This window comes from Rhinolophus sinicus, linkage group LG06, assembly GCF_036562045.2.
Source record: "Rhinolophus sinicus isolate RSC01 linkage group LG06, ASM3656204v1, whole genome shotgun sequence".
NCBI lineage: Eukaryota > Metazoa > Chordata > Mammalia > Chiroptera > Rhinolophidae > Rhinolophus > Rhinolophus sinicus.
Window position 1 is genome coordinate 31,904,532 of NC_133756.1, and position 24,707 is coordinate 31,929,238.

At 39.0% G+C, this 24,707-nt stretch overlaps 1 protein-coding gene across 1 annotated transcript in view; it reads left to right on the forward strand.

Moving 5' to 3' along the window:
- Window positions 1-24,707, forward strand: part of CACHD1 (cache domain containing 1) — a 209,999-nt gene that overhangs the window by 108,784 nt on the left and 76,508 nt on the right. Inside the window, exon 3 of the mRNA XM_019731624.2 lies at window positions 1,645-1,793. Within this exon, the coding sequence (XP_019587183.1) occupies window positions 1,645-1,793 (149 nt within the window). The remainder of the gene's footprint in view (window positions 1-1,644; window positions 1,794-24,707) is intronic.

Below are 24,707 nucleotides of genomic sequence, written 5' to 3' on the forward strand. Positions count from 1 at the left end.
AAAATTCATAAATACTGGAATTTGGTAGATTTTTTTTTTTTCCTTAACATACCACTTTGGGTAACTGGAGAACTAACCTAGAGGAACAATTTGAGACCAATTGGCTGAGTTACAAATTGGGATAATTATCTTTGATTTTTGTCTACACTAGGTTTTCTCAAATGGGCCACTATTGACATTTGGGGCTGTGTAATTCTTGGTTATGGGAGCTGTCCTGTGCATCCTGGCCTCCACCCACTAGATGCCAGTAGCACTCTCCACCAAGTAGTAACAACCAAAATTGTTTCCAAACTTTGGTAGAGGTTCCCTAGGCGGGGCAAAATCACTAGCGGTCTAAATTAAGATGGGAAATTAAACTGTGCCTGGACATTTTATTGTAAACACCCCAATGAGAAAAAAGATACGTTTTTTGTTTCAGTGAGAACTCTAGCTCAAGAAGTCGAATTGCAGATGGACTTAATTTTTGAGACACACATTCCTCCTTTGAAAATGCTGAAATGAATTTAGATAACCCATTATCAAATTAAACATTACATTCATGTTCTTTTGTTATGTCCAGAAATTTTTCCAAACATTATAGTGTGTGCAATACTTAGCAAGACGGAGAGCCTCAGTTACTTAATTGACACTCTTGAAAGTTCCCAAATATCATTGGAATAAAATCAAATTTTTAAATTGGCTTGAAAATAACAAATGAACATATTTTGATTTGGTTCCATGATCTTAGCCTGTAAGCTATTAAATTGCATGAAATGCATGACCCAAAAGAGATGAGTAGTTTTCCTCTCAAGTGCTGATAATGAATAGCTCCACAAAACCAATTAGCTGTAATTCTATCAGTCATTTCATTGGGGTAACATTCTGTTTAAGGGAAAGAAAAACAACACCGTTTTCCTTGGAGAGCTGTAATTAAGCTGTGATATTTGATGGGAACAATGGAGGAAAAAGCAGTATGCTTATCAATTTGCTTGTGTTATTCCCACATGAAAGTAAACCATGATGAAATGTTCCATTCACAGCGGTTAAGAAAGACATTTGTCCATCTTAAAGGTGTAACAGGAGTATATTTCTAATTGTGTATATTTGTATATATGAATGGCTGCATTGCACACTCCAGGGATTTGCCCTTCCTACGGAAGACTGTGAATGATGTCCCCTGAAGTTGTGTAACAGGAGACAGTGAATGTCACTTCCCTTCCTTCATGTATTTTTCCCCATGAAAATCTATGTGAATCCAGAATGAGAAGTGGGGTTTTTTCTTCCAATCATGTTGTTGCTCTGTAATTCGTAATGACCACTGTCATACCGACAATCATATCAATAGATTTTGTTTTTCTTTAGCAAAGCATTTTTTTTTTTTTTGGATCTGTTCTGTTCTACTTAAATTTGAACACATGAGAATTTCTTAATGCATCATCTATTATAAGACAGAAAATATTATTTTATTGTTTCTGTGACTTCCAGGCATTTGGTAATTTTTAATCTCAGTGTACACAGTGGAATAAGATTTAGATGTGTGTTGTTTGTTTTACCTGAAGTTTAATACATAATAGTATTTGACACAAATTAATTAGCTTATTAGAAAAAGTACAGTGGGTTATTGTCTTGGACTTTCAATTTATTTTGCTCACTGTTGTCCCACAGCTAGCCAAAAAAATCCGAGAGAAGTTCAACCGTTACTTGGATGTGGTCAACCGAAACAAGCAAGTTGTAGAAGCATCTTACACGGCTCACCTGACCTCTCCCCTCACTGCAATTCAAGACTGCTGTACTATCCCACCTTCCATGATGGAGTAAGACTTTAACATTTTTTGTTGTTCTTTAAACCGGAATTGAATAGCTTTCCATTTATATTCCAAATACCTGTGTTTGTTTATTGCAAAGTGTATAGTACTCTTATCTTAAATAAGTCCTTTATCATTACATAGACAAGTACTTTTTAAAGAAGTGTGAATCAATATTCTATATCCAGAAAATTTCTGGACGTCCTCCCCCCCACTCACCTTTTTGTCATGCTGGAATTCAGGTTCAAACGTATCACATATTGTTTTAGAGTTGGCTAAGTCTAGAAAATTGCAAATATTTTGTCATATGTCAACTAATAAGTCATGAATAAGATAGTCTCACTGATTCTGGTAATTTGCCTAATTTAAGGGAGTGTCTTTTGTCTTTAATAAGAGCAGCAAAAATTTCCATTTCTTACATTAGTGTAGATTCCATATTTGGAACTACAGAGGGAAATGTGCTTCAGATAATATTGAAACAGAATTAGTATCTGTATGGTTGAGGATATTTTTATTTATTGGGCTAGTGATATTTATATCTGGAAGAGTTGTAGGGTCATGTGATGCTGGAAATTGTAGTGGAAAGAACACTTAATTTTGTTTGACTTGGCCTTTAATTAGCTGTGATCTTAATCAAGTTACTTAATGTGTATTTTTATGCACAGTTTTCTATCAGTGGGTAACAATCTTTATTATACCAATTTTCTAGGGCTATTTCGAATGAGTAAAAGGTGTTACCATACTTTAAAAATTATATGAGTGTAAATGTTGCCATAATTAGTATGTTACCATAATTACTCCTCTTTGCACAATAAGTGCACTTGAGGCTATGCAAAGGATGGATGCAGTGTAGTTTTTTTTACTGATTAAATGATGCTTTGCTTCCACAAGCAAGGTTATACTTATTAGAGTTTCTTGGTGGGCCAGACTAGGTAGGTAGCGGGGCGTTCTTAAGATCTTTTATTTCTCCATCTATGTGATGTTAACATGATCCTTCTCTCTGGCTTGCCCTCTCTGTGGCGTAAAGAAGCTCATACTAGTTGTTTACTAAATTAAATGGAAATTATATACAATTTGGAATGAGATTATCTGGATATGAATCCTCCCTACAGCACATAACACTCAGATCATGTTGGATATTTAATGTTTTTGAGTCACCCTGTCTTCACCTCTAGGAGATAATAAATACTTCCCAGGATGTCATGAACATTCAGTGAAATCAAATGCGAAAATACTTTGTAACTGTAATGTTCTGAACACATATTAGCCGTGGTATTTATATACTCATATAACATAGTGAACATTTCGTTTTTTGTTAGGTTTAATCAAAGGAGGTATCTTTTTATATATATAGTTGGCATCAGTAATTTGATGATGTTGTTGTTGTTTTTTTGACGAGCTTATCTCTTATCTAAAAAGAAATTTAGGGTCCAATTGGGTTTTGAACTGAAGAAAAAACTCCTTTTCGGGACAGAGAGAAAAAGATAGTATAGTAAGATAGATGTCCTTAGAGCTAGAATTATGCTTAACCAGGGGTGATTCCTCCCTTCCCCAAGGGACACTTGGCAATGTCTAGCAACATTTTCAGTTGTCCCAGTTGGCAGGTGGGAACAGTTTCTATTGACATTATAGGTTCATCACACCCTATAATGCAAGTTAGCCCCTCCCCCAAACAAAGAATTGTCTGGCTCAAAATGTTAGCAGTGCAGAGATTGAAAAACCATGGTTTAGAAGATTGGAGGTCTTTGTGAATTCCTAAGTGAACCTATTTCTCTAGATAAAACCAAAAGCTAAAATTGACTGGCGTGTCCTAATGAATCTACCCCATCTGTCTCCTTCCCATGACTTGCTCACCTGCTGAATTTCTATCAATGTTTCAAGAAGTAACTCAGTCATTTGCCTCTCTCTGTACCTTCCTATTACCTCTTTTTTTCTCTCCTTATTTCCCTTTGCCTGTGGAAGAATTCATTGCTCCCTCATCTTTGTTCCCACAATAAGTCTCATGCACCTATTCATAGCATAGAACTTGTTGGTGAGTCTGCCTCCCCTGCTGTTCTGGGCAGGGATTACACCTCATCCGTTTATACCCCAGCACTTGTCAATTGGGTTTAATTACTATTTGTTGGAAGCTTAATTGATTTGAATATGGGGATGAATAAAGGGATGTCCACTCTCGAGGAGTTTAAAAATTATTGGGTGGGGGGCAAATAGTGAACTTAGTTAGTAATTAGGGGGAAATGTGACACAGCAGAGATGTGGTGGTTCCCCAAAGCAGAGAACTATGCCAGGGGGATGGCATCACAAAAGACCATAGGAACTTCAGAAGTATGCATCTTATTTGATCTGGTCATTTGTAGGAATATCACAAGAAAATATGCCTTCAATGGCTAGACTTTCTGCATATCTATATTCATGAAGATAAACATGTAAAGAAAGTCATTGTAGTGCCATTTAAAATAGAGAAGATTGTAAAGACTCTAAATTTTTAACAATAGGGGGATTAGTTAAGGAAATTGTATCATATTATAAAATCGAGATGAAAAAGTGCAGCCATGCTGTAGAAAAGTATTTGCTCACAGGTGAAAATGGCCATCCATCCATCCATACGTACACACATCCATACATTAAAGTGTTTTGGGGTAAAGACAGTGATTTCTGTTTTGGATGTGCTGAGATAAGGACCGAGACCTGAGATGGCCATCCAGGTATTTGGCAAAAACCAGTAGTCTACCTTTTGTTGAACAGTAAAACATAAAATGTAGTTTCTACCCTGCATGAATTTTTTTAGAATTTCTCAGGTTAACATCCAAGAGACCTTGACTGTACTAGAAGGATGCATACATGCTGGGTAGGCAGGTAAGTATGAGAAGCTATTCTACCTTCAGAGGTTAGACTTCTGCATTGAATGTTGAATGGGGTCTCTGGAGCTGTGATGCAGTCTTCTCCCCTCACTAGTAGTTGACAAAGCTGAGAACTGCCATTTAGAACGAATCTTGTAAAACCAGGGCAGTCCTGACCATAAAGTTGGGTAATCAGAAGATACACAGATGAGCGAATGACAGGTTCCCTCTGGCACCATATTAAAGAGATACCTGATGACACCTGTTTGCAGCAGAAGGTGGCAAGTGACGACTACCATTCCCTTAACTGAGTCTTCTTGTCTGTGAATTTAGCTCACTTTCTAGGGGGGTGTGTATAGGAATTTTTGGAGGGAACTCTACGTTGATGCTTTTCTAGCCATTGGCTGAGCAATCACACTTTCTAAAATTACAATACTCTGACCTTTTTAATGAAGATTCAAAGATGGAAAGAGTTAATAGTAAGTTATTGGGGGAAACCAGGGTAAGAACACTTAGCTGCCTTTGTTCCAGTCCCTCATAAGACACTTTCATCTGTATTTTGTAACTGTGGTAGTATTTTACTAAACACATTTTCGGTTCTCTCTTTACCGTATTCCAATCCCTCCGAAAATGTCTACATTTTGAATCACAGGGAGTTCATGTTGGAGGTAATTACAACAGGGAAAATTTCCAGTCTTGGGAAGCAATTTAAGGGCATGACTAAAAATAATTTGTGTTTTAAAGGCCAGGCGGATTTGCTTTTGATCCATCCCTCTTTCACTCACAATTTGACCTTGGGAAGTCACTTCATTCTGCACCCTAGTTTCCTTCTCAGTGAGATGAGAATAATGATAGTACCTACCTCACAGGGTCATTGTAGGGAGATGTTTTTAGGTCATAACGTTTTTGTTTGATAATTATGTGTTTCAATATTATCCTCTATGTCAGGGGATCCTGTTTTTTCTTTTAGGGCATTCACATAGCTTCTTTTTGAAAATAAATATATCTAAAGTTTTCTAAAAAAATGAATTCATTTAAATAAAAATCTTAAGTGAATGTGACCAGAATTTTGAAGGCGACATACGGTAAAGTAATGACGGAAGTTTATGAAAAATGGACTCAAGAATATGGCTAAAGTCCTTCCAAACTGTAAGATTTTACAGTTCTACAAAGCAAACTATCTGGCCACATGCATATGTATTAATATAGCCATTACAGTAAACATAAGCAGTTGGACTTGAGATGAAGGATCTCCAGTCTTACATCTGGATCTTGTCCATTCTTAAACATACGGGCGCTGTACACATTTTGTAAAACTCAGTCCTGGCCCTGTGGCACTCTAGCTACTCATTACTCTCATTTTAAGTGCCTGTGGCCTATTTGACTGTGCTTCTTTTCCAAATGTATTGAAGAAAAGTTAGTACTAGGACAATATTTTTATAAGTGATTTTAACCAATGGCCAATTTTCACTTTTTGTTTTATGCCTAGAATTTCATTTCTACTGATTTATAATCAATATTTGGGTTTTCTCACTAAGGCTTATTAATGCATATTAAAAAAAAAAAAAAGTGCCCAGTGCTGGAGAGGGAGAGGCTGTGGGGACAGAGTCCCAGAGAGCAGTTTCCAGGCTCTCGGCCTCACGTGGAAAGGTGCTCACTCGGGTAGTAGATGGCCATCCGCTGTGGCTGGGTGGCCATCAGCTGTTACTGGTTAGCCATTAGCCACTAATATAACTGCCGTGGTTATGCCAGGGGGTTGGTTGGTTGGCAGAGAAGCAGACAGCCAATTGCGCATTGTGTGGCTCCTGCTGCCCATGTCTCCAACCCAGCCACCAGCGAGAAATAGTGGCATGAACCCCCTACCTATGTCTCCATTGGTGTTCCTTTTTGTCCTCGCCATGTCCTGCGTTCTTGTGCGGGGAGCGGGACCAGAGAGCCCTCATGACAGGGGCTTTCAAGCATTCTTTTATAGAGCATTCTGCAGAGTACACCCTGAAGGTTATGCTATGATGACAACAGAGAGAACCTGCAAAGCAGCAGAAAATTGATTTTTCAGATGATTTTGATACTTTCCTTTTCAGACCAGTCAGCTCTTACCATTCTTACTCAGAAGTTAATTATTTTGTACGGGGCCCGGCATAGCTATTAGGGACTGTGTCATTGTTTGCTGAAGGGATGATCTGAGGATTCTCTACTATGGGGAAAAAAAAACATAGGTTAAGCCTTAATCTAAGACAAACTCATTTTCAATGGTATCACTTAAAATAACAGAATATTGAGAACAAGTTAATTTATTCGTGTAATTTAATGAACAGCTCCCTTTGTTTTGTATCGGGTCAGCTGATAAGGGTTCACAAGACCTGAGACACTCCCACAGGAAGTGCACAGACACACAAACGCATAAGTACACTCACAGACTATACCTGGCCTACAGATGTGTTTGTCTGTAATTTTAAAGGTTTTTAAATTTCTAAGGTTTAAAATCTGTTGCCAACATTTAAAGTTTGAGAGACTTATACATGTTAAAAATCGAAATTTCTGTCTTCTCTGAAATCAGAAGATCTGGCAATCGTGGGTCTGTCTACCTTTGCTCTGGGCAGTAGCTTTTGTGAAGAACAGCTCCCCTTTCGTAGACAGGCATGCATTCTTCCATGCACCATAGTTCCCATTAGTCTATGTTGTATGATACCCGACCCATTCCCCTGACTTTCCTCTCTTGATTGGCCCACATCAGCATGGGAGTTTGTAACTCACAATCTAAAAGGACTATAATGTTAATACATTTGACTTAAGAAAATGTCTTGTCCATGTGCATTCTCAGTCTCTCAAGTTTAAAAAATATAGTTCCTTTATGCATAACACTAAGAATATCTACCCCGGAAATCTGGCTTGCCACAGAGATGGGGTTCTGCTGTGTGCATCTTAACCTATTGTTTATAGTCAGCAAGTCCTGTTGACCCTTGGCTTTTACATAAACCAATCAATAATTTTTTCTTCCACACGTCTTAATCCATTTCCTCCCTTCCCCAATCTCTTCTACAGATGTTCCTGCCTGGTAGCATTCTTATATTTTATTTTTGATGTCACTATTTAAGAAGAAGGGAACAGATGTCACTATTTAAGAAGAAGTAAACTATGGGAGGAAATACTGGGAAGATAAAATTAGATTTTTATTTTTGTGTGTGTCTCTAAGTGGGATTCAGTGCTGTTAATCTCACTCAGTTAATGCTTGTTAGTTGGCTAATCATGGTAGGAATTGGCATGAAGTCATCTAGACCAAGTTTATGATGAGCAAAGTGATACGCTAGTGGAGGTAGAGTAAGTAAGGAACTTGTTTCCAGGGCTCTCTGAAGCCAGCCACCTGGAGCTAGCTCTACAGAGACTTCTTTCACATTCTTCAGGGGAGACTTTAAAAGCTTCACTGATTCTCCAAAATGAAGAAACTCTTGGAACCGTTGTCAAATTGGATTCCTGTTACTTTACAAGTTGCTCTTTGAGTTGGGACATCCACAGAGATTGAGACAGTCACTGGAAAGGCAGATAGTACTCATCTCATTTTCTGAGAACCCAAATTTAATGCATCTCCAGCTGGTGCCCATTAGAACTGTATGATTCAGGAGCCAGGTCTCATCAGTCAGACTGTTGGGGGTATTGTGCTGTAGGCAAAAAACTGGCATGGGTTCTGATGAAGGACATAGGCTCCAGATTACAATTCTCATGAATAGCCACTGTTATAACCCTCTATATTACTCAGGGTTCTCCAGAGAAACAACCAATAGGGTGAGAGATTGATTTTAAGGAATTGGATCACATGATTGTGAAGGGTGCAAGTCCAAAATCTGCAGGGTAGCCCAGCAGGCTGGCGACTAAGGGAAGAGTTGCAGTTTTAGTCTGATGGCAGAATTCCTTGCTTGGGGGAGGTCCGTCTTTGTTCTGTTAGGTCCTTCAGTTAATTGGATGAGTCCCATCCACTGATCTCATCCCCCAAATTCCTTCAAAGAAACATCCAGAGTAGTGTTTGACCAAATATCTGGGTACCGAGGCCCAACCAAATTGACATAAAATTAGTCACACCCTCATCACACCCTCTCAACAAAGGCACAGAAAATTGGGCGGCTAAAACCTACCATTGAAGTTAAATTTTTATTAACACTCCGATTTAGACTGGAGGATGCTAGACTCTTTCCTTGGAGCTTTCAGAGCTAGAGGCCTCCATTCCCTGATTTCAAACTATATTACAAAGCTCTAGTAATCAAAACAGTATGATTTTAAAAACAGACACATAGATTAATGGAACAGAATAGAAAGCCCAGAAATAAACCATACATATATGGTCAATTCATTTACAATCAAGGAGCCAAGGACATAAGATGAGGAAGGCACAGTCTCTTAAATAAGTGGTGTTGGGAAACTGGACCACTGTCTTACACCATACACAAAAATCAACTCAAAATGGATTAAAGACTTGAATGTAAGACCTGAAACCATAAGATTCCTAGAAGAAAGCATAAACAGTAATCTCCTTGACATCAGTCTCAGCCATGAATTTTTGGATCTGACTCCAAAAGCAAAAATAAACAAGTGGGACTACATCAAACTAAATCAACAAAATGAAAAGGCAACCTACTGAATGGGAGAAAATATTTGCAAGTCGTGTAACTGATAAGGGGTTAATATCCAAAAATATACAAGGAACTCATACAACTGAATAGCAATAAAACAAACAATCTGATTAAAAAATGGGCAAAGGATCTGAATAGACATTTTCCCAAAGACATATAGATGGTCAACAGGTACAGGAAAAGACGCTCAACATCACTAACCATCAGGGAAATGCAAATCAAAACCACAAAGAGATGTCAACCTCACACTTGTCAGAATAGCTGTCATCAATAAATCAACAAACAACAAGTGTTGGTGAGGGTATGGAGAAAGGGAACCCTTGTGCACTGTTGGTGGGGATGTAAATTGGTGCAGCAACGATGCAAAACAGTATGGCGGTTCCTAAAAAAATTAGAACTACCATATGATCCAGCAATTCCACTTTTGGGTATTTATCCAAAGGAAACAAAAACACTAACTCGAAAAGGTATCTGCACCCCATGTTCACTACAGCGTTATTTACAATAGCCAAGATATGGAAACAACCTAAGTGTCCATAGATGGCTGAATGGATAAAGAAGTTGCGGAGTGTGTGTGTGTGTATTTCAGATAGAAAGAATGAAATCTTGCCATTTGCAACAATGTGGTTAGACTTTGAGGACATTATGCTGAGTGAAATAAGTCAGACGGAGAAAGACAAATACTGTATGATCTCACTTATGTGGAATCTTTAAAAAAAACAAACAAGCTCATAGATACAAAGAACAGTTTAGTGGGGGTAAAGGGCAGCAAAAGGAGTGAAGGGGGTCAAAAAGTACAAATTTCCAGTTACAAAATAAGTCATGGGGGTGTAAAGTACAGCATGGCAACTGTAGTTCACAATACTATGTTGCGTATCTGAAAGTTACTAAGAGAGTGGATCTTAAAAGTCCTCATTACAGGGAAAATTTTGTAACTATGTATGTATGGTGACGAGTGTTACCTAGATTTATTGTAGTGAGCATTTTGCAACATGTACAAACATCGAATCATGTTGTACACTGGAAACTAATATGATGTTATATGTCAATTATACCTCTATTAAAAAAAAGTTAAAACTCATGTTGATAGGCTACCTGGAAAGGAATCTCAACATTTGAGTAATCGTTTTTCCATTTAAATTGGTTGTATGTTTGGTGCCATCATTTAGATGTTGCGCAAATTTCTGTATTCACATTTGAAGGTCTTTAAGTATTATCGACATCATGGGAGCCAGAAAGAAGTTACTTAGAGAGTTATTTTCAATTGCGATGATTAACATCCTGACCCATAATGTTCAAATTCTTGTACTAAGCTCTCTTTAGGGATTTAGCTTCAGGTCAGACTTTCGTGTTTTGTTTTGTTTAATTCAAACTCAAACATGAGCTTTCTTTCATTTTTAAGAGAAGGCAAGCTTCTTCAATTTTTATTTTTTTTTTTTTTTTTAAATCAACTCAGTCTCTACCATAGTGGGAGAAAAACCTTAAGCAGTAAAGATAGCTTTCCTTTCAGTTGAAGTTCAGTTATGATGCAGATTTTATCATGGTAATATAGTACTAAGCCTAGATGGGCCTCAGCTCTGCCACTTTGCTGTTCACTTAACCTCTTTGGTCCTCAGTTTCCTCAAGTGTAGAATGAGCAGTTTGAACTATACTTCAGAGACCAAACTCTCAAGCTTCGTTAACGTCCCTCAGCTTTCTCAGAAAGTTTGTTTTTCACTAGAGCCATTTGTCATTATAGGCACCTTTTCCTACTACCCCAGTTTGGGCATTCTGGAGTTCATGAGGGAATTTGCTTTCATTTTTTGACAGTTACCTAGGAGGGGGGGAAAATATTATGCAGCAAGGCCTACAGAGGTTAAATCACTCACTCACTCACTCACTCATTCATTCATTTATTCATTCAAAGAATGATCATGTGTGGAATGGTCAATGGGAGCATCAGTTCAGCTAACTGGTGAAGTGGTAAAACAATTTGAACATATGAGGATATGGAGGAAGTGATTTCCAAGAGAGAAGGGTCAATATGAAGAAAACTCAGTGGCTGGAAATGGCCTGGAACACCGAAGTATACACGAGAAGTCTGGAGCGAGTGATGGAAGAGGCAGCTGAGAAGTTGGAGTAATACGAGATCACAGAGACGTCCAAATGTTAGACTGAAGCATTTCAGTTTATTCAGGAGACTTTAGGCTCTGTAAATGAAGTAAAGGACAATGTCCTTCTCTTACTTCTATATCTTTACTGTCTGACACATTAGTAGACACCCAATAAATACTGGTTGCTTGAATGAGATAATTAATTTAAGATTTTTGAGAAAGGGAATGAAATGATGAGACATGAGCTTTAAGGGGATTTTAATTGTCAGCCATGTAACAACTAAAAGACGTAGTCTGATTTCATTTAAATAGGGAAAGAGGAAGAAGGGGCCTGAACTTGGCTGTTGGTACCCACTATGGTTGGTGCTGGAAGAAGGAGGAATCTAAGGTAGATTCTGAGTAACTACAGCAGTGGTGGAGACCAGGTTCTAAGGCATATTTTCACTTTGTGTGGCCTCTCATCACTCTTCTTAGTTACATTTAAGTTCAGGGACTCTGTCGGATTTAACTTTGTGTTTAATACCTTGCTTGAACGGGTCCTCAATAAATACAAGGTGTGATCACAAAATACAGTAAATGTTTAAATAAAAGATACATGGCTATTAATCCCCCTCGGAATACTCCCCCTCACTTTGAACACACTTATCCCATCATTCTTGCCACTTTTGGAAGAAGTTCTGGAAATCCTCTTTCATGAGCATCTTTAGTTGCACTGTAAGGGCTGTCTCAATGTATGAATCGAGTGAAAACGTTTTCCTTTCATGTTCGTTTTGACTTTGGGGAAGAGCCAGAAGTCGCACGGTGCCAGATCCGATGTAGTAAGGTACATGAGGACACACCGTAATGTTTTTATTTGACAGAAATTGCAATGTGTGACACAGTGTTGTCATGATGCAGGATGAAGTAAAGACACTCATGAAAGAGGACTTCCAGAACTGCTTCAGACTGTGGCAAGAACAGTGGGATAAGTGTGTTTGAAGCAAGGGGGAATAATGGCAATATGTCTTTTACTGTAATAAATTGTTTTTAAACATTCACTGTATTTTTCTATCACACCTCATATTTGCTGAAGGAGTTACTCCATGGTAGCAAACCTGATTTGTCTTTACTTTTTGAGGTCTGGTAGTGACGATGATGTCAGAATTACTGAGCTACTTTACTTCTAGGCAGAAATTCAAGTATTTTTATGCCCATTCATAAGAGTTATTCCATTGTTGTAAGGCCTGATAGGAAACGGAAGTTGATATTGATTTAATTATTTCAGTTATCAGATTTTAATCATTAATAATAGTGGGTATGAATAATTATTATAATATTAATAATTGATTGTATGCACAGTGAATTTAAAAACACAAAATGTCCAAATACCTACATATACAATAATCTGCAGGGGAAGCATTCCAAGACCCCCAGTGGGTGCCTGAAACCAAGGGTAGTTCTAAACCCTATATATACTATGTTTTTTCCTATACATACATATTAGGTTGGTGCAAAAGTAATTGCGGTTTTTGCAATTATTTTTAACTTTTTGAACCGCAATTACTTTTGTACCAACCTAATACGATAAAAATTTAATTATAAATATGGCACCCTAAGAGATTACTAATAATAGCTAGAAATAAAATAGTATGATTATAACAATATACTATAATAAAGCTATGTGCATGTGGTTACTTGTTTCAGGGATCCCTTGCTGAAGTCTCGTAGACAGGCTCAGTGCCTTCTGGTGCCACTGTCAGTCAGAACACGTTTTCTGTTCACGTCTTCCCCCTACAAATTTAATGCCTTTTCTATCTTAACTAAGCACTTACCCTGCACTGTGGTCCCCACTTGTGCAGTTTGAGATACGATATCCAAACTAGCACGAATTTCTTTTTCTTTCTTCACAATTTCCAGGAGAGAAGATTCGTTCTTACCATAGATCTTAGCAACCTCAGCACGATGTGTATTCTTTCCTTATTAAGTAAGTCAAGAACGTTCACTTTTTCACTCAGAGGAAGTACTTCATGGCTTCTTTTGGGCTTCTCCAGATTGCCAGTGTCACTACTCGTGTGCTTGGGGAAGCCTTAGTACGTAAAATCAGTGTGATTTGACAGTTGAGCTGACAACTGAAATGGGTCCTCAGTGAATATTGGGCAGGTAGTGTCTACAGTGTAGACATGCTGGACAGAGGGATGTTTTACGGTCCCAGGCGGGAAGGAGTAAGAAGGCACAGATTTCATCATGGTACTTAGAATGGCATGCCATTTAAAACTTATAAATTATGTATTGAGTTGTTTATCTCTGGAATTTTTCCATCTCATATTTTCAGACTGCAGTTGACCACAGGTAACAGAAACCGCAGAAAGCAAACCATGGATGGGGGTGGGGGGAGGGGCGGGAAACCACTGTTCCGCTGCATATCATTTCCAACTCAACTTGTCTGTGTCATGTTCAAGGCAGTTCATGTGTAAGACATTGTACTAGAAACTGTCTGATAGACAAGGTGAATAAAACACTCGTACCTTCAGGAGCTCATAGGACATACTTACGTAGAGTCAGCTAAGGCAGACTGTATCAAGCATCATGGAAGAAATCTAAAGACTCTTTTAGACGAGGAAGATTATGAACAGAGGCTTCTGAGCACTCTGGCTTGATGGAGAAGTGGCAGTTGAGGCCGTGAAGAGTGGGGGAAAGATGCTTCAGACCAGAAAAACAGCAAGCACCCACAAAGCATTGAGGGTGGGGAGGTGGAAGACACAGCTGGAATTGTGGACAAGAGATGCACTATGGTGGACTCCAAATCCGTAATCGGCTGGACAAACGTCTCTTGGTAAACAGTAGATTTCAAAGCAAGGTCTGTGGTCAGGTCTGTGATTTGAGCAGACTAATTAGTTGGCAAGTGAAGGGTAAATTACACTGCATTTGTGGTGGAAAGGCATGTTGCTTGTCAAATTGGGCCATCCTAATAATCCAGGAGAAAAGTAATGACACCTCAAGGAAGGATTGTAGAAAGCAAAAGACGTCCAGCATGGTGGTGGGTTACGTAGAATCTACCCACTAGTTTTTACTAGAGATTTAGGTGGGAAGGAAGATTCTAATAGATGGTTCTAAATTTTAAATTGAACATCTCAGGACAGGAATCTATTAATTAAAGAGTGGCAATCAGAGCAAAAGATTTTTAAGAGGAAGATGATGAATTCAGTATAAACATGCTGATTTTAATTTTGAATTGCATGTGGGTCATTCTTGGGAGGTGTTTGGCAAGCAGTTGAGATTAGCCTGTGGCATCATTTTATTTTCATCCTGCAAATATTTACACCCACATAACCATGTTCTGTGCATGGCAGTTCAGGAGAGAGGGCAAAGTAGAAATATATAGTATTAATGTGCTAATGCATAAATGATTTTGTATAAAATTATGTTTCTAGACATAATAGCTGACCTACATGTGGGCAACTCCTATTTTCCCAGCCCTATTTTAAGGTACCTCGCATGAAAAAGTGATGTAAAATGTTTAACTGTATGTACATTTTATTTTTTATAATTACTGTTTTTCTGAAAAATAAAGCATTGGGACTTAGCCAGGCACTTTAGCACTTTTGACTCTTGTTCTTCTAGTGTCACAAGGTCAAATAATATGACAAGCTTGGTTCTTGACAGCCGAGTTTAATTTTATTGCAGGTCCTGTTCACTCCCCAGCAAGATGTGGCTTTGCCTTTAAAGTACTGTATGGTGAATCTGTTTTTCAAGTCATTCTCCCTGCTTTATCTCAAACTTTCATCTCCAATCCCTTTAAAAATTATGATTACCTGCAGGCAGGCATAACGTTTATAGATACAGTCTTTATGGCTATTGGTGCCGGAAGGACTTGCGTTGAGCTCAAAATCTAACAAAGATTTTGCAGAAAACTTTCATTTCAGAAAGTCTACTCAGTTAACATTGCTTATGTAAAAGAGTTACGTATGTTTATACTTCAGTAAAATACTCTCATATGCTTTTACTTCTGTAAACATTATTTTACTTACATTCGATTCTTCATATGATTCAACAGCCGTGGTTTGGTACATACTATCGTCTCCCACCCCCCACCCCCATTTTGCCAGTGAGGAAGTCGGCTCAGAGAGGTTGTGTCGGGCCTCAAGGGAGCTGGGTTTGGAATCTAGGTTTCCTGACTCCAAATCATCTTTTCTTTTAATGATAAAATATTCTGGCCAGTAGTAAAATTAGAATTGTTTGTCCGCCAATGGAAACGCTGAACTATATATTCCTTCTTAGAATTTCACTTAAGGCTATTGTGTGATCCTCTGAAGGTCTCAGTTGATTGAATATAATGTTCCCATAGTCTGGTTAGTTTGTTTCTAAGTTTTAAAAAACATGTTCCTGCAATTTGTATCTTCCAGATAGATGATAGATAGATAGATAGATAGATAGATAGATAGATAGATAGATAGATAGATAGAACTATTGATGAGCACCCTCACAGCAGAAAGCACCTGCATTTGGGTCTGCTGACAATCCTGCTTTCTGGATTTTCCTTATGTGACCTTCACTGAAGGGAGGGCAGGAGACCTGCCACTCTGCTTAGAATATGTATTTCACCAGTGGCTTTTACGTGGTTTAGGGAGAGATCGTCCTATGATTTCCTTCCTCCCTCCCTACTTCCTCTCCCTCCTTAAAAATCTGGCCTCTAAAAGAAACTGCCAGCCTTAAGAAATAGACCCTATTATAGCAGAAGACAAGAAATTTCCCTTGAGCTTTTTAAGTGTTTTAATGTGCAAAAATATCAAAGTGTTTTCAAAGGCGGCCAAGATTTAAAAAGCATTCTGTCTATATAATCTTACAGGGGACGTGGCTTGTTTGGTATAATGATGTACAATTTATCTTCACACTCACAGCTTGATTAACTTACTAATATTGGGTCAATAATTTCTTTTGAGGGCACATTAGCCATAAGCATTCTACATCTTGTATTTCATGTTTCTTTCACAGAACAGGGAGCCTTGGGCAGGTCTCTTCCCCCAGTGTGTATGTGCCTAAGAGATTGGACCAGTTAATCTTCAAGGTCATCTGCTAACTCTGCAGTTCTTAGTGGTACTCCTTGATGTCTGTGTCCTACCACTCATGGTTGTCTGCTATTTACTAACTACTCAGTGTATGTGCAGGAAGAAAACAAACAAATTTACAATCTGTGGTCTCTAGTCCTGGCAAGTCTTGCCCTCTTAGGTTTTCTGCATTTACTTATGCAGCAGACATTTAGTAAACATGTACACTTCCCAGGGCTGTGCCCTGGGGATAAACATAGGAAAGGATCTCTCTCTTCATACTAACTACCAAGGGAGAAAAGTATATGCATAAATAACTGTAAAGTGTGCTAAGGCGTTATATAAATGTCACATGGCAGGATGGAGAAGGGCTAGGGAACAGCACAAAGGGAGCCTGTGGATCCCACCTGGCCTCTGTCCACTGGCCTGTTCTCTCCTGTATTTTTCCAAGTACCCTTGTTTCTTCTTCTTCATCTACCCCTGCCCCAACCTTGTGATGAGCAAGATAAGGATAAATGTTTAACGTAGTTGTGGATCCATTCCCAATTCCCCCACATGTCACCGGTGCAATCTCCCAAACTTGTGTGAGAAAGCGGATTAAATGGATAATACCACCACTTGGAACCTAGACATGAGACACACGATCACAGCAGGGCCTCCTCTCAGTGACCTGTTGTGGTGGAGAAATGATGAAAAAGAAATACGGCTGGTGTGTATGATACCTAGACTTTCATGGAAAGAGAGATGCTTTATTGCTCTGAAAGCCTTACCTTCCAAGGGCATTTGACAGCAGCCCTTGTTTCCACTCTGGCTGAGTTGCTGAACCCTGAAGGTTTAATCCTTATTACTGATAAGAACAGAAAGAATGTGACTTATCTCTCCAATCTCTGCAGAGATGGAAGGAAAAACCATTTCTTGGAACATGATTACGCGTTATTTGACAGCTTTTCAGTTTGCCCATTAATTGAGGTGTTTGAATAAGTAAACGCAGTTGGGGGGTGGTTCAAGTATCATTTACTTTATGAACGTGATAGTTTCTTTTTGAAGTGATCCCCCTCTTAGCTCCTTCCTCCACCATTCAAACAGAGTTTAAATATTTGCCAGTACAGATGTTTGATTTTTATCTTAGCTCTTTCTTTGTTTAACTTTATTCTCATGGGTGGTTAAGTGGAAGATAAGGGGGTTCTTGTTTAATTCTTTTCAACTGGTGTTGCTCAAATATTTGGAGAACAGACACTTCCCAGAAAGAATGAGCAGGAACCTGACTGAATGGTGATGAAGTGGTATGTCTCCCTCCCTGTGGTATCATAGTAAACCAGACCCTGTTGGGCTCTTACTAGGAATGGAGGGTCTGGTAGGTATGGGTGTTTCTCAGTATCCAGATCTTTTAAAGGCTCCTAGAGCTACTGGTCAAGAGACTTTGCCTCCCAGAAAGATGTGTGCTATTCTTAAAATGGAACCTGGAGGTCAGCAGCACTGGAAGCAAGGGCCTGATTTGTGCCGAACTCTATTGCAAGCCTCCCAGCATTTGCTCCACACCAGCTTCTGTTCTGATACCAGGTTTTGCTTCCAGAAGAAATGGTGGTTTTGTTGTTGTTGTTGTTTAACCTTTTGCACCTGTCTCAGTATTTTAACAGTGATTAAAACAAGCAAACAAGTAAATAATATTCGCTACCCCATTAGCTGTCCTCATATTGGCTTTGTTCATGGAGTCAACTATCAGTTTAAGCCTTGCTCTTCTGGGATACCTACAGGGATTTGCTTTTTAAAATATTACCTTAAAAATGTGTCCATGAATAATATTGCATTTCACCATCACCCTTGGAACTGTGGGTGTGGTTTTTTTGCGCTGTGTGCAAAATGGGACAGCCTTCTCTGGATATGTTGAGGAAAACCCAGAATTCTGAGTGATTTGCCTGGCAAATCACCTTCCATAGGAAATTTAAACAAAGACCAAGAAAGAGATTCAGGAGTAAATCCCAACTGGTGTGTATATCTTTCTCCGTTATATCTTTTTCTTTCTAAACTGGGACACCACTGAAAAGTTGATTTACACTGTGAATCGAGGCTGAATGAAATCCAATTGGAACTCACTTGAACACTGTTTTGATGTAAGATTCAAAGCTCCTGCAAATTTATTTTATCTTCTACATTTGCTGATCTCCTGCTTGTAAATCCTGTTGAAGGAGAATAAAAATGACTGCAGCCTGATGGGAATTAAATGTCTGAAGTTCAAAGCAGTTTGCACATCAGAGCAAACGTCAATCAAATGAACATCTTGCAAGCCAGGCAGGGAGTGAATTTCTCCATGGGGAAGAGATCAAAGTGGGAGTCACAGTTCTGTTTTCTCCCTCGGGATGCAGTTTCGATCAGTTGTTCATGAAAGTAAATCCAGAAGGAAGTTTTGTTTTGTTGTGTTTTTTTTTTTTTAACTTAAGGGGGCAGGAAAGATGGAGTTATTTCTCTTGAAACTGAAATTCAGGCACTGGTTTTATCTTATGAAAATAAGTATAGAAAGCAATCATAAACCCAGTATCTCCTTTTTTTCAGAGTGAGGGTCTACAGAACATTTAGATAGGATTATTCTTCTTATTGTTATTACTTTTTAAAAGCACAGATATAAAGTTAATTTAAATTGCCTGCTCATTTTTTAATGAAAATATTATACCAGTTCCTGACCTTTCCATAAACCTGGAATTATATCAATGTGACTGGCAGCTAATATACTTCTCAATGAAAATTTTTTTAGGTAGCCCCTAAGACTAATGTGTTTTGAAAAAGTACCATGAGCATGAACTTTACATTTCTTACAGTCTCCAAATCAGGGTGAATGGTGTGTGTGTGTGTGTGTGTGTGTGTGTGTGTGTGTGTGTGTGTGTGTTTTGTTGTTAATTGTTATCTAAAAGGCACACATTCATAAAATGCGTTCCTGTCTTCGGCAAGGCAACCATTCCTCTTGGGCCCAGAAGCAGCTAATGTAACGAGGATAGCTAAGCAAGTTTTACTCCTGTGTTTGGAGTCCAGTAAGAGTGCAGAGTGCAGAAGAGAAGCAGGCACTAGTGAGTGTGGGTGAGTGGAGGGTGGAGAGATAATCTCAGGGTTTTTGCTCTTGTAATTATTTCTCCTCGCTGGCTCACTAGCTTAGGACACACTGTTCTCCTGTATGTCTTAAGCCCCTGTTGACACCTGCTTCCCTCCCTGATTGGCACATCCGCGGCATAGGCAGGAATAGAATCAGAGTGAGGTTTATTTCTAGGCATTTCACATGAACTCAGCTGGGGAGTGCCTGCTCCCTGGCTGTGGTTCGGCACGCGTGAGGAAACTCAAGACAATTGAGATTCCTGTGAGGCTGTTGCCACTTAAAGAATACCATCGAGCAAGAAGTAGGAGGAAAGAGAGTGGTAGACATGTCTGAATTCTTGAAATATCAGACTGTGGGGGTCTGAGAGGAGTAAATTAACTTAAAATCACCAGCATTCACTGCATGCAGATTACTCAGGAAGCAAGAACTCAATCAAATTCTGAAATGAGGTAACAATCTGTTTCATCCCTTAACTACTGAATTTTCAGAACCCAGATGTCCTTGAGCTGACGAGCCAGGTCAGATTGCCCTCTGGCCGAGGTTCTCCCTGCAAGGTGGTTATTTAATTCTAAAACATCAGGAAAATTCTACAGATTACTTCAGGAAAAGCACTTCTTCAGGTATATTACGTTTTATTTTGGGATCAAGTTTGATCTCTGGAAGGCTGTGTGTTTGCACATCAGCCGTGGCTCCCCTGAGCTGTTTCCGTATTACATACCTTGCCCACATTTGCAACAAAGCTTGAGTTGTGGCCATTGTCCATTGTGGTATTAATTCTCTATTCATTGTCCCAAGTGAGATTTTTTTTTCAGAACTTGGTGCCATTTCCTCCTTCTGGGTTTTATTTCTGTTTTATATTGTCTTTGTTGTTCGTAAGCCATTTCTTCAAGGTCCTCAGATGATCAGAACGCCAGGGTCTTCCTCTCAAAGGAGAAAGCTGGTACCAGGAAAAGGAGAAAACCAGAATGAACTGGCCCCAGCTCTGCTGCATCTCTGTTCCAGGCCCACAATGCACAGGCTCGCTCTTCTACCCTGAAACCTCTCAGATTTCAGTGGTGAATGGGAAAGGAGCTTGAAGCTTTTCTAGAATGAAATAATAAAAATTGACCCAAAATGGCCAATTCCATAGCTCTGCCATTGGTGAACATTTGTTTAAAAAAAAAAAAAAATCTAAGTTATCTGTAATTAAGAGAACACCTGCCTGTAATATCTTCTTCCTCTTCCTCTACCTCCTCATCTTGCCCATAGAGTTCTTTCTCCGTAGCTATCCATTGTTAAGCCTTATGTTTAGCTACCATCAGTTTCTATTAAGCAAAGATTTCCTGTAAGCCCTGCAGTCTTTCAGGGTAAATCCTTTCCTTTGAAAGAATTGAATTCTGCTTCAGCTGTTCTAGATAATGTTGATGATTTATTTCTTGATTTTTTTTTGAGATACAGTATAATGTATTCATTATGAATGAGAGCTCGAGTGCGTCAATGTTCACATCTGGTTCTGCTAATTCCCAGCTATCAACCTGGGGCTCCTTAATTTAAAATTTCTATATCTCAGTATCCTGGTCTTCAAATGAAGATAATAATAATATTTCCCTCAGGATTTGAGATTAGATGAGTTAATCTATGTAAAGCACTTAAAATATATTTGACATAAGATAAGCACTTAGTAGCTGTTAACTGTTATCATTACTAGGACAGGAATACTAGTTAGTTATTATTTATTAAATGTTTATTATGTACGAGGCTGTTAAGAACCATCTTCCGATTTAAGTCTTAACACTCACTACCTTATGATATACATCTTGTTATTATCACCATTTTATAGATGAGAAAAGCAGAGGCTTAGAAAATGTAAGTAATATGCAAGAACTATATAGCAATAAGCAATTTAAACCCAAACTCCAGTCCACGTCTAGGTACCTCTCAAGTCTGTGCTCCTGACAATGACATAATCATGCTTTGCCAGGGTGACAGTGCCTTGTTCATCATAGATGTTTGGTGAATATGATTGAATAAAATACCCAGAGGTTTCCAGTAACTTAGCTCTCTGCCCTTCTTCATTAGTCAGTCAGCAGGGAGAATTTATGGAGTACACATTCCCACCAATGTGCTAGACCTGAGATAGAAATGTAATCCCTCAAGTAACTTACACTTCCATTGGGGGAACTAAGGCTTCTCAAGGAGTTCAAGTGCTGTGTGTCAGGGTTTATACAATAAGGCTTCCATGACAAAATCTCTTGGCATCTCACCCTTCATGGAGAAGGCAAACTAAGTGAAATAGTTTGCTCATTATTTATAATAAATCTTATTTTTTAATTTGTATTGATTAGTCATTTGAGGCTATAAACAGAATCTAAAACCAGTCAATTGGTGTCTAATATGATGACACTATGTTAAGCCTGATTTCAAAACAATATAAAAATAGGAAAAGAGACACAAGCATGGAACGAAGACTCAGAACGGCACTCGTCATTTTGGAGGCGGTAGGGCTCATCATAGGCTGGAACCGACAGGAGAAATTTCAGGGAGGAGGATGAAAAGAGAGGGGCTTTGTAGAATGGATGCAGTGGGCACTGGCGAGCATCACAATTGAGATCCAACAGCTGAGGGGACTGGTCTGGTTAGAACTACAGGTTGAGAGATTAGGGTGGGGAGAAAGGTTGGGTAGATTATTGATGACAAGAACTACATTGTGAAACGTTTTTATGACTGACAAATGTTTGCTTAGCACCTACTTTTGTTAATGAGTCACTTCCATTTTGATTGTTATAAAAATGTTTTCTTTAATATTCTTAGAGGTGATCTTTTCAGTACAGAAAACAACCTATAAAAATAATTACCTGCTCTCCCCAGTCCCTAGGAGCAAGCTTTCATTTCACAAAAGCCCAAGGAATCTGTGCATGCTCAGCCTGGACTTTGGCCTTCTCAAGGGGTGGGACTGAGAGCACAGGCCCTGGCTGTGGAGACTCCATTAAAAGAAACAGGGGCTCTCTCCAGCTTTACATTTTTCCTGGGAGAAATTTTCGGTAACTTTTGAGTTGCCCCTTTTAACAAGTTATTCCGCATGTGCCGCTTAAATTAAGCAGTGTGTTGTGTGGCTTATCATTGGACAGGGAGTTGGGTGATGGGTTCAAGTCTCTCTTAGGTCCCTGACTTGCTGGGTGATCCTTGGTGTCACTGTTCTCAACTCTGAAATGGATAGATCTAAAGGGGTTTGTAATTTGTACTGCAAAGTTCAGGTGTGAGCTGCAGGGATATCTAAGAATTACTCTGGTCTTTTGATTGAAATTGGAAGATCGTCTGTCCTCGATCTCTTTGATGCATATTGGAAAGTACCTCTGTTCACACAGAAAGTCATTCTACTGTTTTATTTCTAAAGGAATCTGTATGGCAGGATTGGAGGGCTTCTCAAACACAAGGAGCCTGTCCAAGTCAGATTCCTGGGCCTCGCTCCAGACTCACTAACTCTGACTCTTCCAGGGTTGATCCCAGAAATCTGCCTTCCAACATGCATCCCAGGTGATTCTGACATGGCCAGACTTTGAATAATTAGGAACCATTCATCTGAGTCATGGTCCTCACTTGCTAGGACTTCTGGAGCCTTCTGGGGAGCTCAGAACAGACCCAGGCACTGGCAACGTAGATGTTAATGGAAGATTGGTTCACCTGAGCATCTGCTTTTGACATGAACAATGCAAAGCATTATATATACAGCGGTGAACAAAATCAACAAGACGCAGTGCCTGCCCTCAAGGGGCTCTTGTCTATTCATGTAGCCTGATCTGTAAAAATCCATCCATAAAATATATACAAGTGAAGTCATAAATTAAAAACAGTATGGCACATGCTCTGAGAGAAGATAGGGGAGCACTTGGCATAGATTGGGAAGTCTTACCCTAGGCCTTTCCGGGGAAGTGATAAATGAACAGATCTGAAGGATGTCAGGAGAACCGTGTAGACTCAAACTGTCCAATAGGGTAGTTACTAGTCAGTGACTATTTACACTTAAATTGAGATTAAAAAAATGAGTCTTTCTGTTACATGAGCTACATTTCAAATGCTCAGTAGCCACATGTGGCTACCATATTGGATAGCGCAAAAATAATACATTTTCATCATCTCAGAGAATTCTCTTGGACTGCGCTCGTCTAGACCAAAGATGGTAAAACATGTCTGGCACACCACCTAGTTTTGAAAATAAAGTTTTATTGGAACACAGCCACATTCATTATTTGATGAATTCTGCTTTCGGCTGTTTTCATGCTACAGTAGCAGAGTTTAGTAGTTGTGACAGACCATAGAGCCCACAAAGCCTACATATTATCTGGTCTTATTAAAACACATGGGAAGGAATAGATTTAATGTGGCATCGAGAGCATGGGGAGCAAGTGAGTCAGTGGTATAATGCTGCTCTGGCTTCACAGATGTTCCAATGCTAAAGCAGGAGGGACAGTGAGATTTTGTTGCTCTGCCAGCATGCCCAAAGGCAGCTGCTGATGTATTAATCTCTTCTTCTCTCTCCATCTGTGGCTTCCAAGGCACAAGTCTTCTCGTCTAGACAAATTGGCATAGGTCCAAGGAAGAGCCACCGCATTGGTGAAGCAACTGTGTCCTTGGAGGCACAAGTGACAATGTTGCTGTGATTCTGTACTGAGTTAGAGGCTAGACTAACAGTCTCTTAAAATCCAGTTACCTCCTTTTTTTGAGATGATGATATGTTTCAAAACAAAACTTTAACTTTTGCTTTGGAACCCAACACACCATGTGAAAACCTAGTTCCCTTATATAATCAGTTCAATTTAGTAGCTTTTATGTATGAGGAGATGTGATCACCAGATAATCAAAGTTCATGTGAATAATCAAGTGAATCTTGATTTTTAGGACTGTTTCTCCTCGGTGATAAAGCTTCTATACCTGTGCTAATGGAATTTCATTAATGGCATTTATCATCTAAGGTGCACATTTTAACACAAGATTTAAAAAAGCTTAATTTCAGATTGAATTAATTGGGGATGGGGGGCATCTTCGAAATACCATGAGTCCGCTATCTGAAATCCTAAACAGGTTACTTAGAAGTTCAACTGTTTTTCTCTTTTGTTGCTTCTGGATTAAATTCCCTTTTAAAAATATTCTTACTAACTAAAGAATTGGTACATTTTCCTGTTATTGTCTTGCAGATTATGATTAGCTTCAGCAAATGAATCCTTGATTACACTAGTATTTATTAACCAGCTACTAGCCAGAGCGCTAACATAGTTCTAGCTCTAG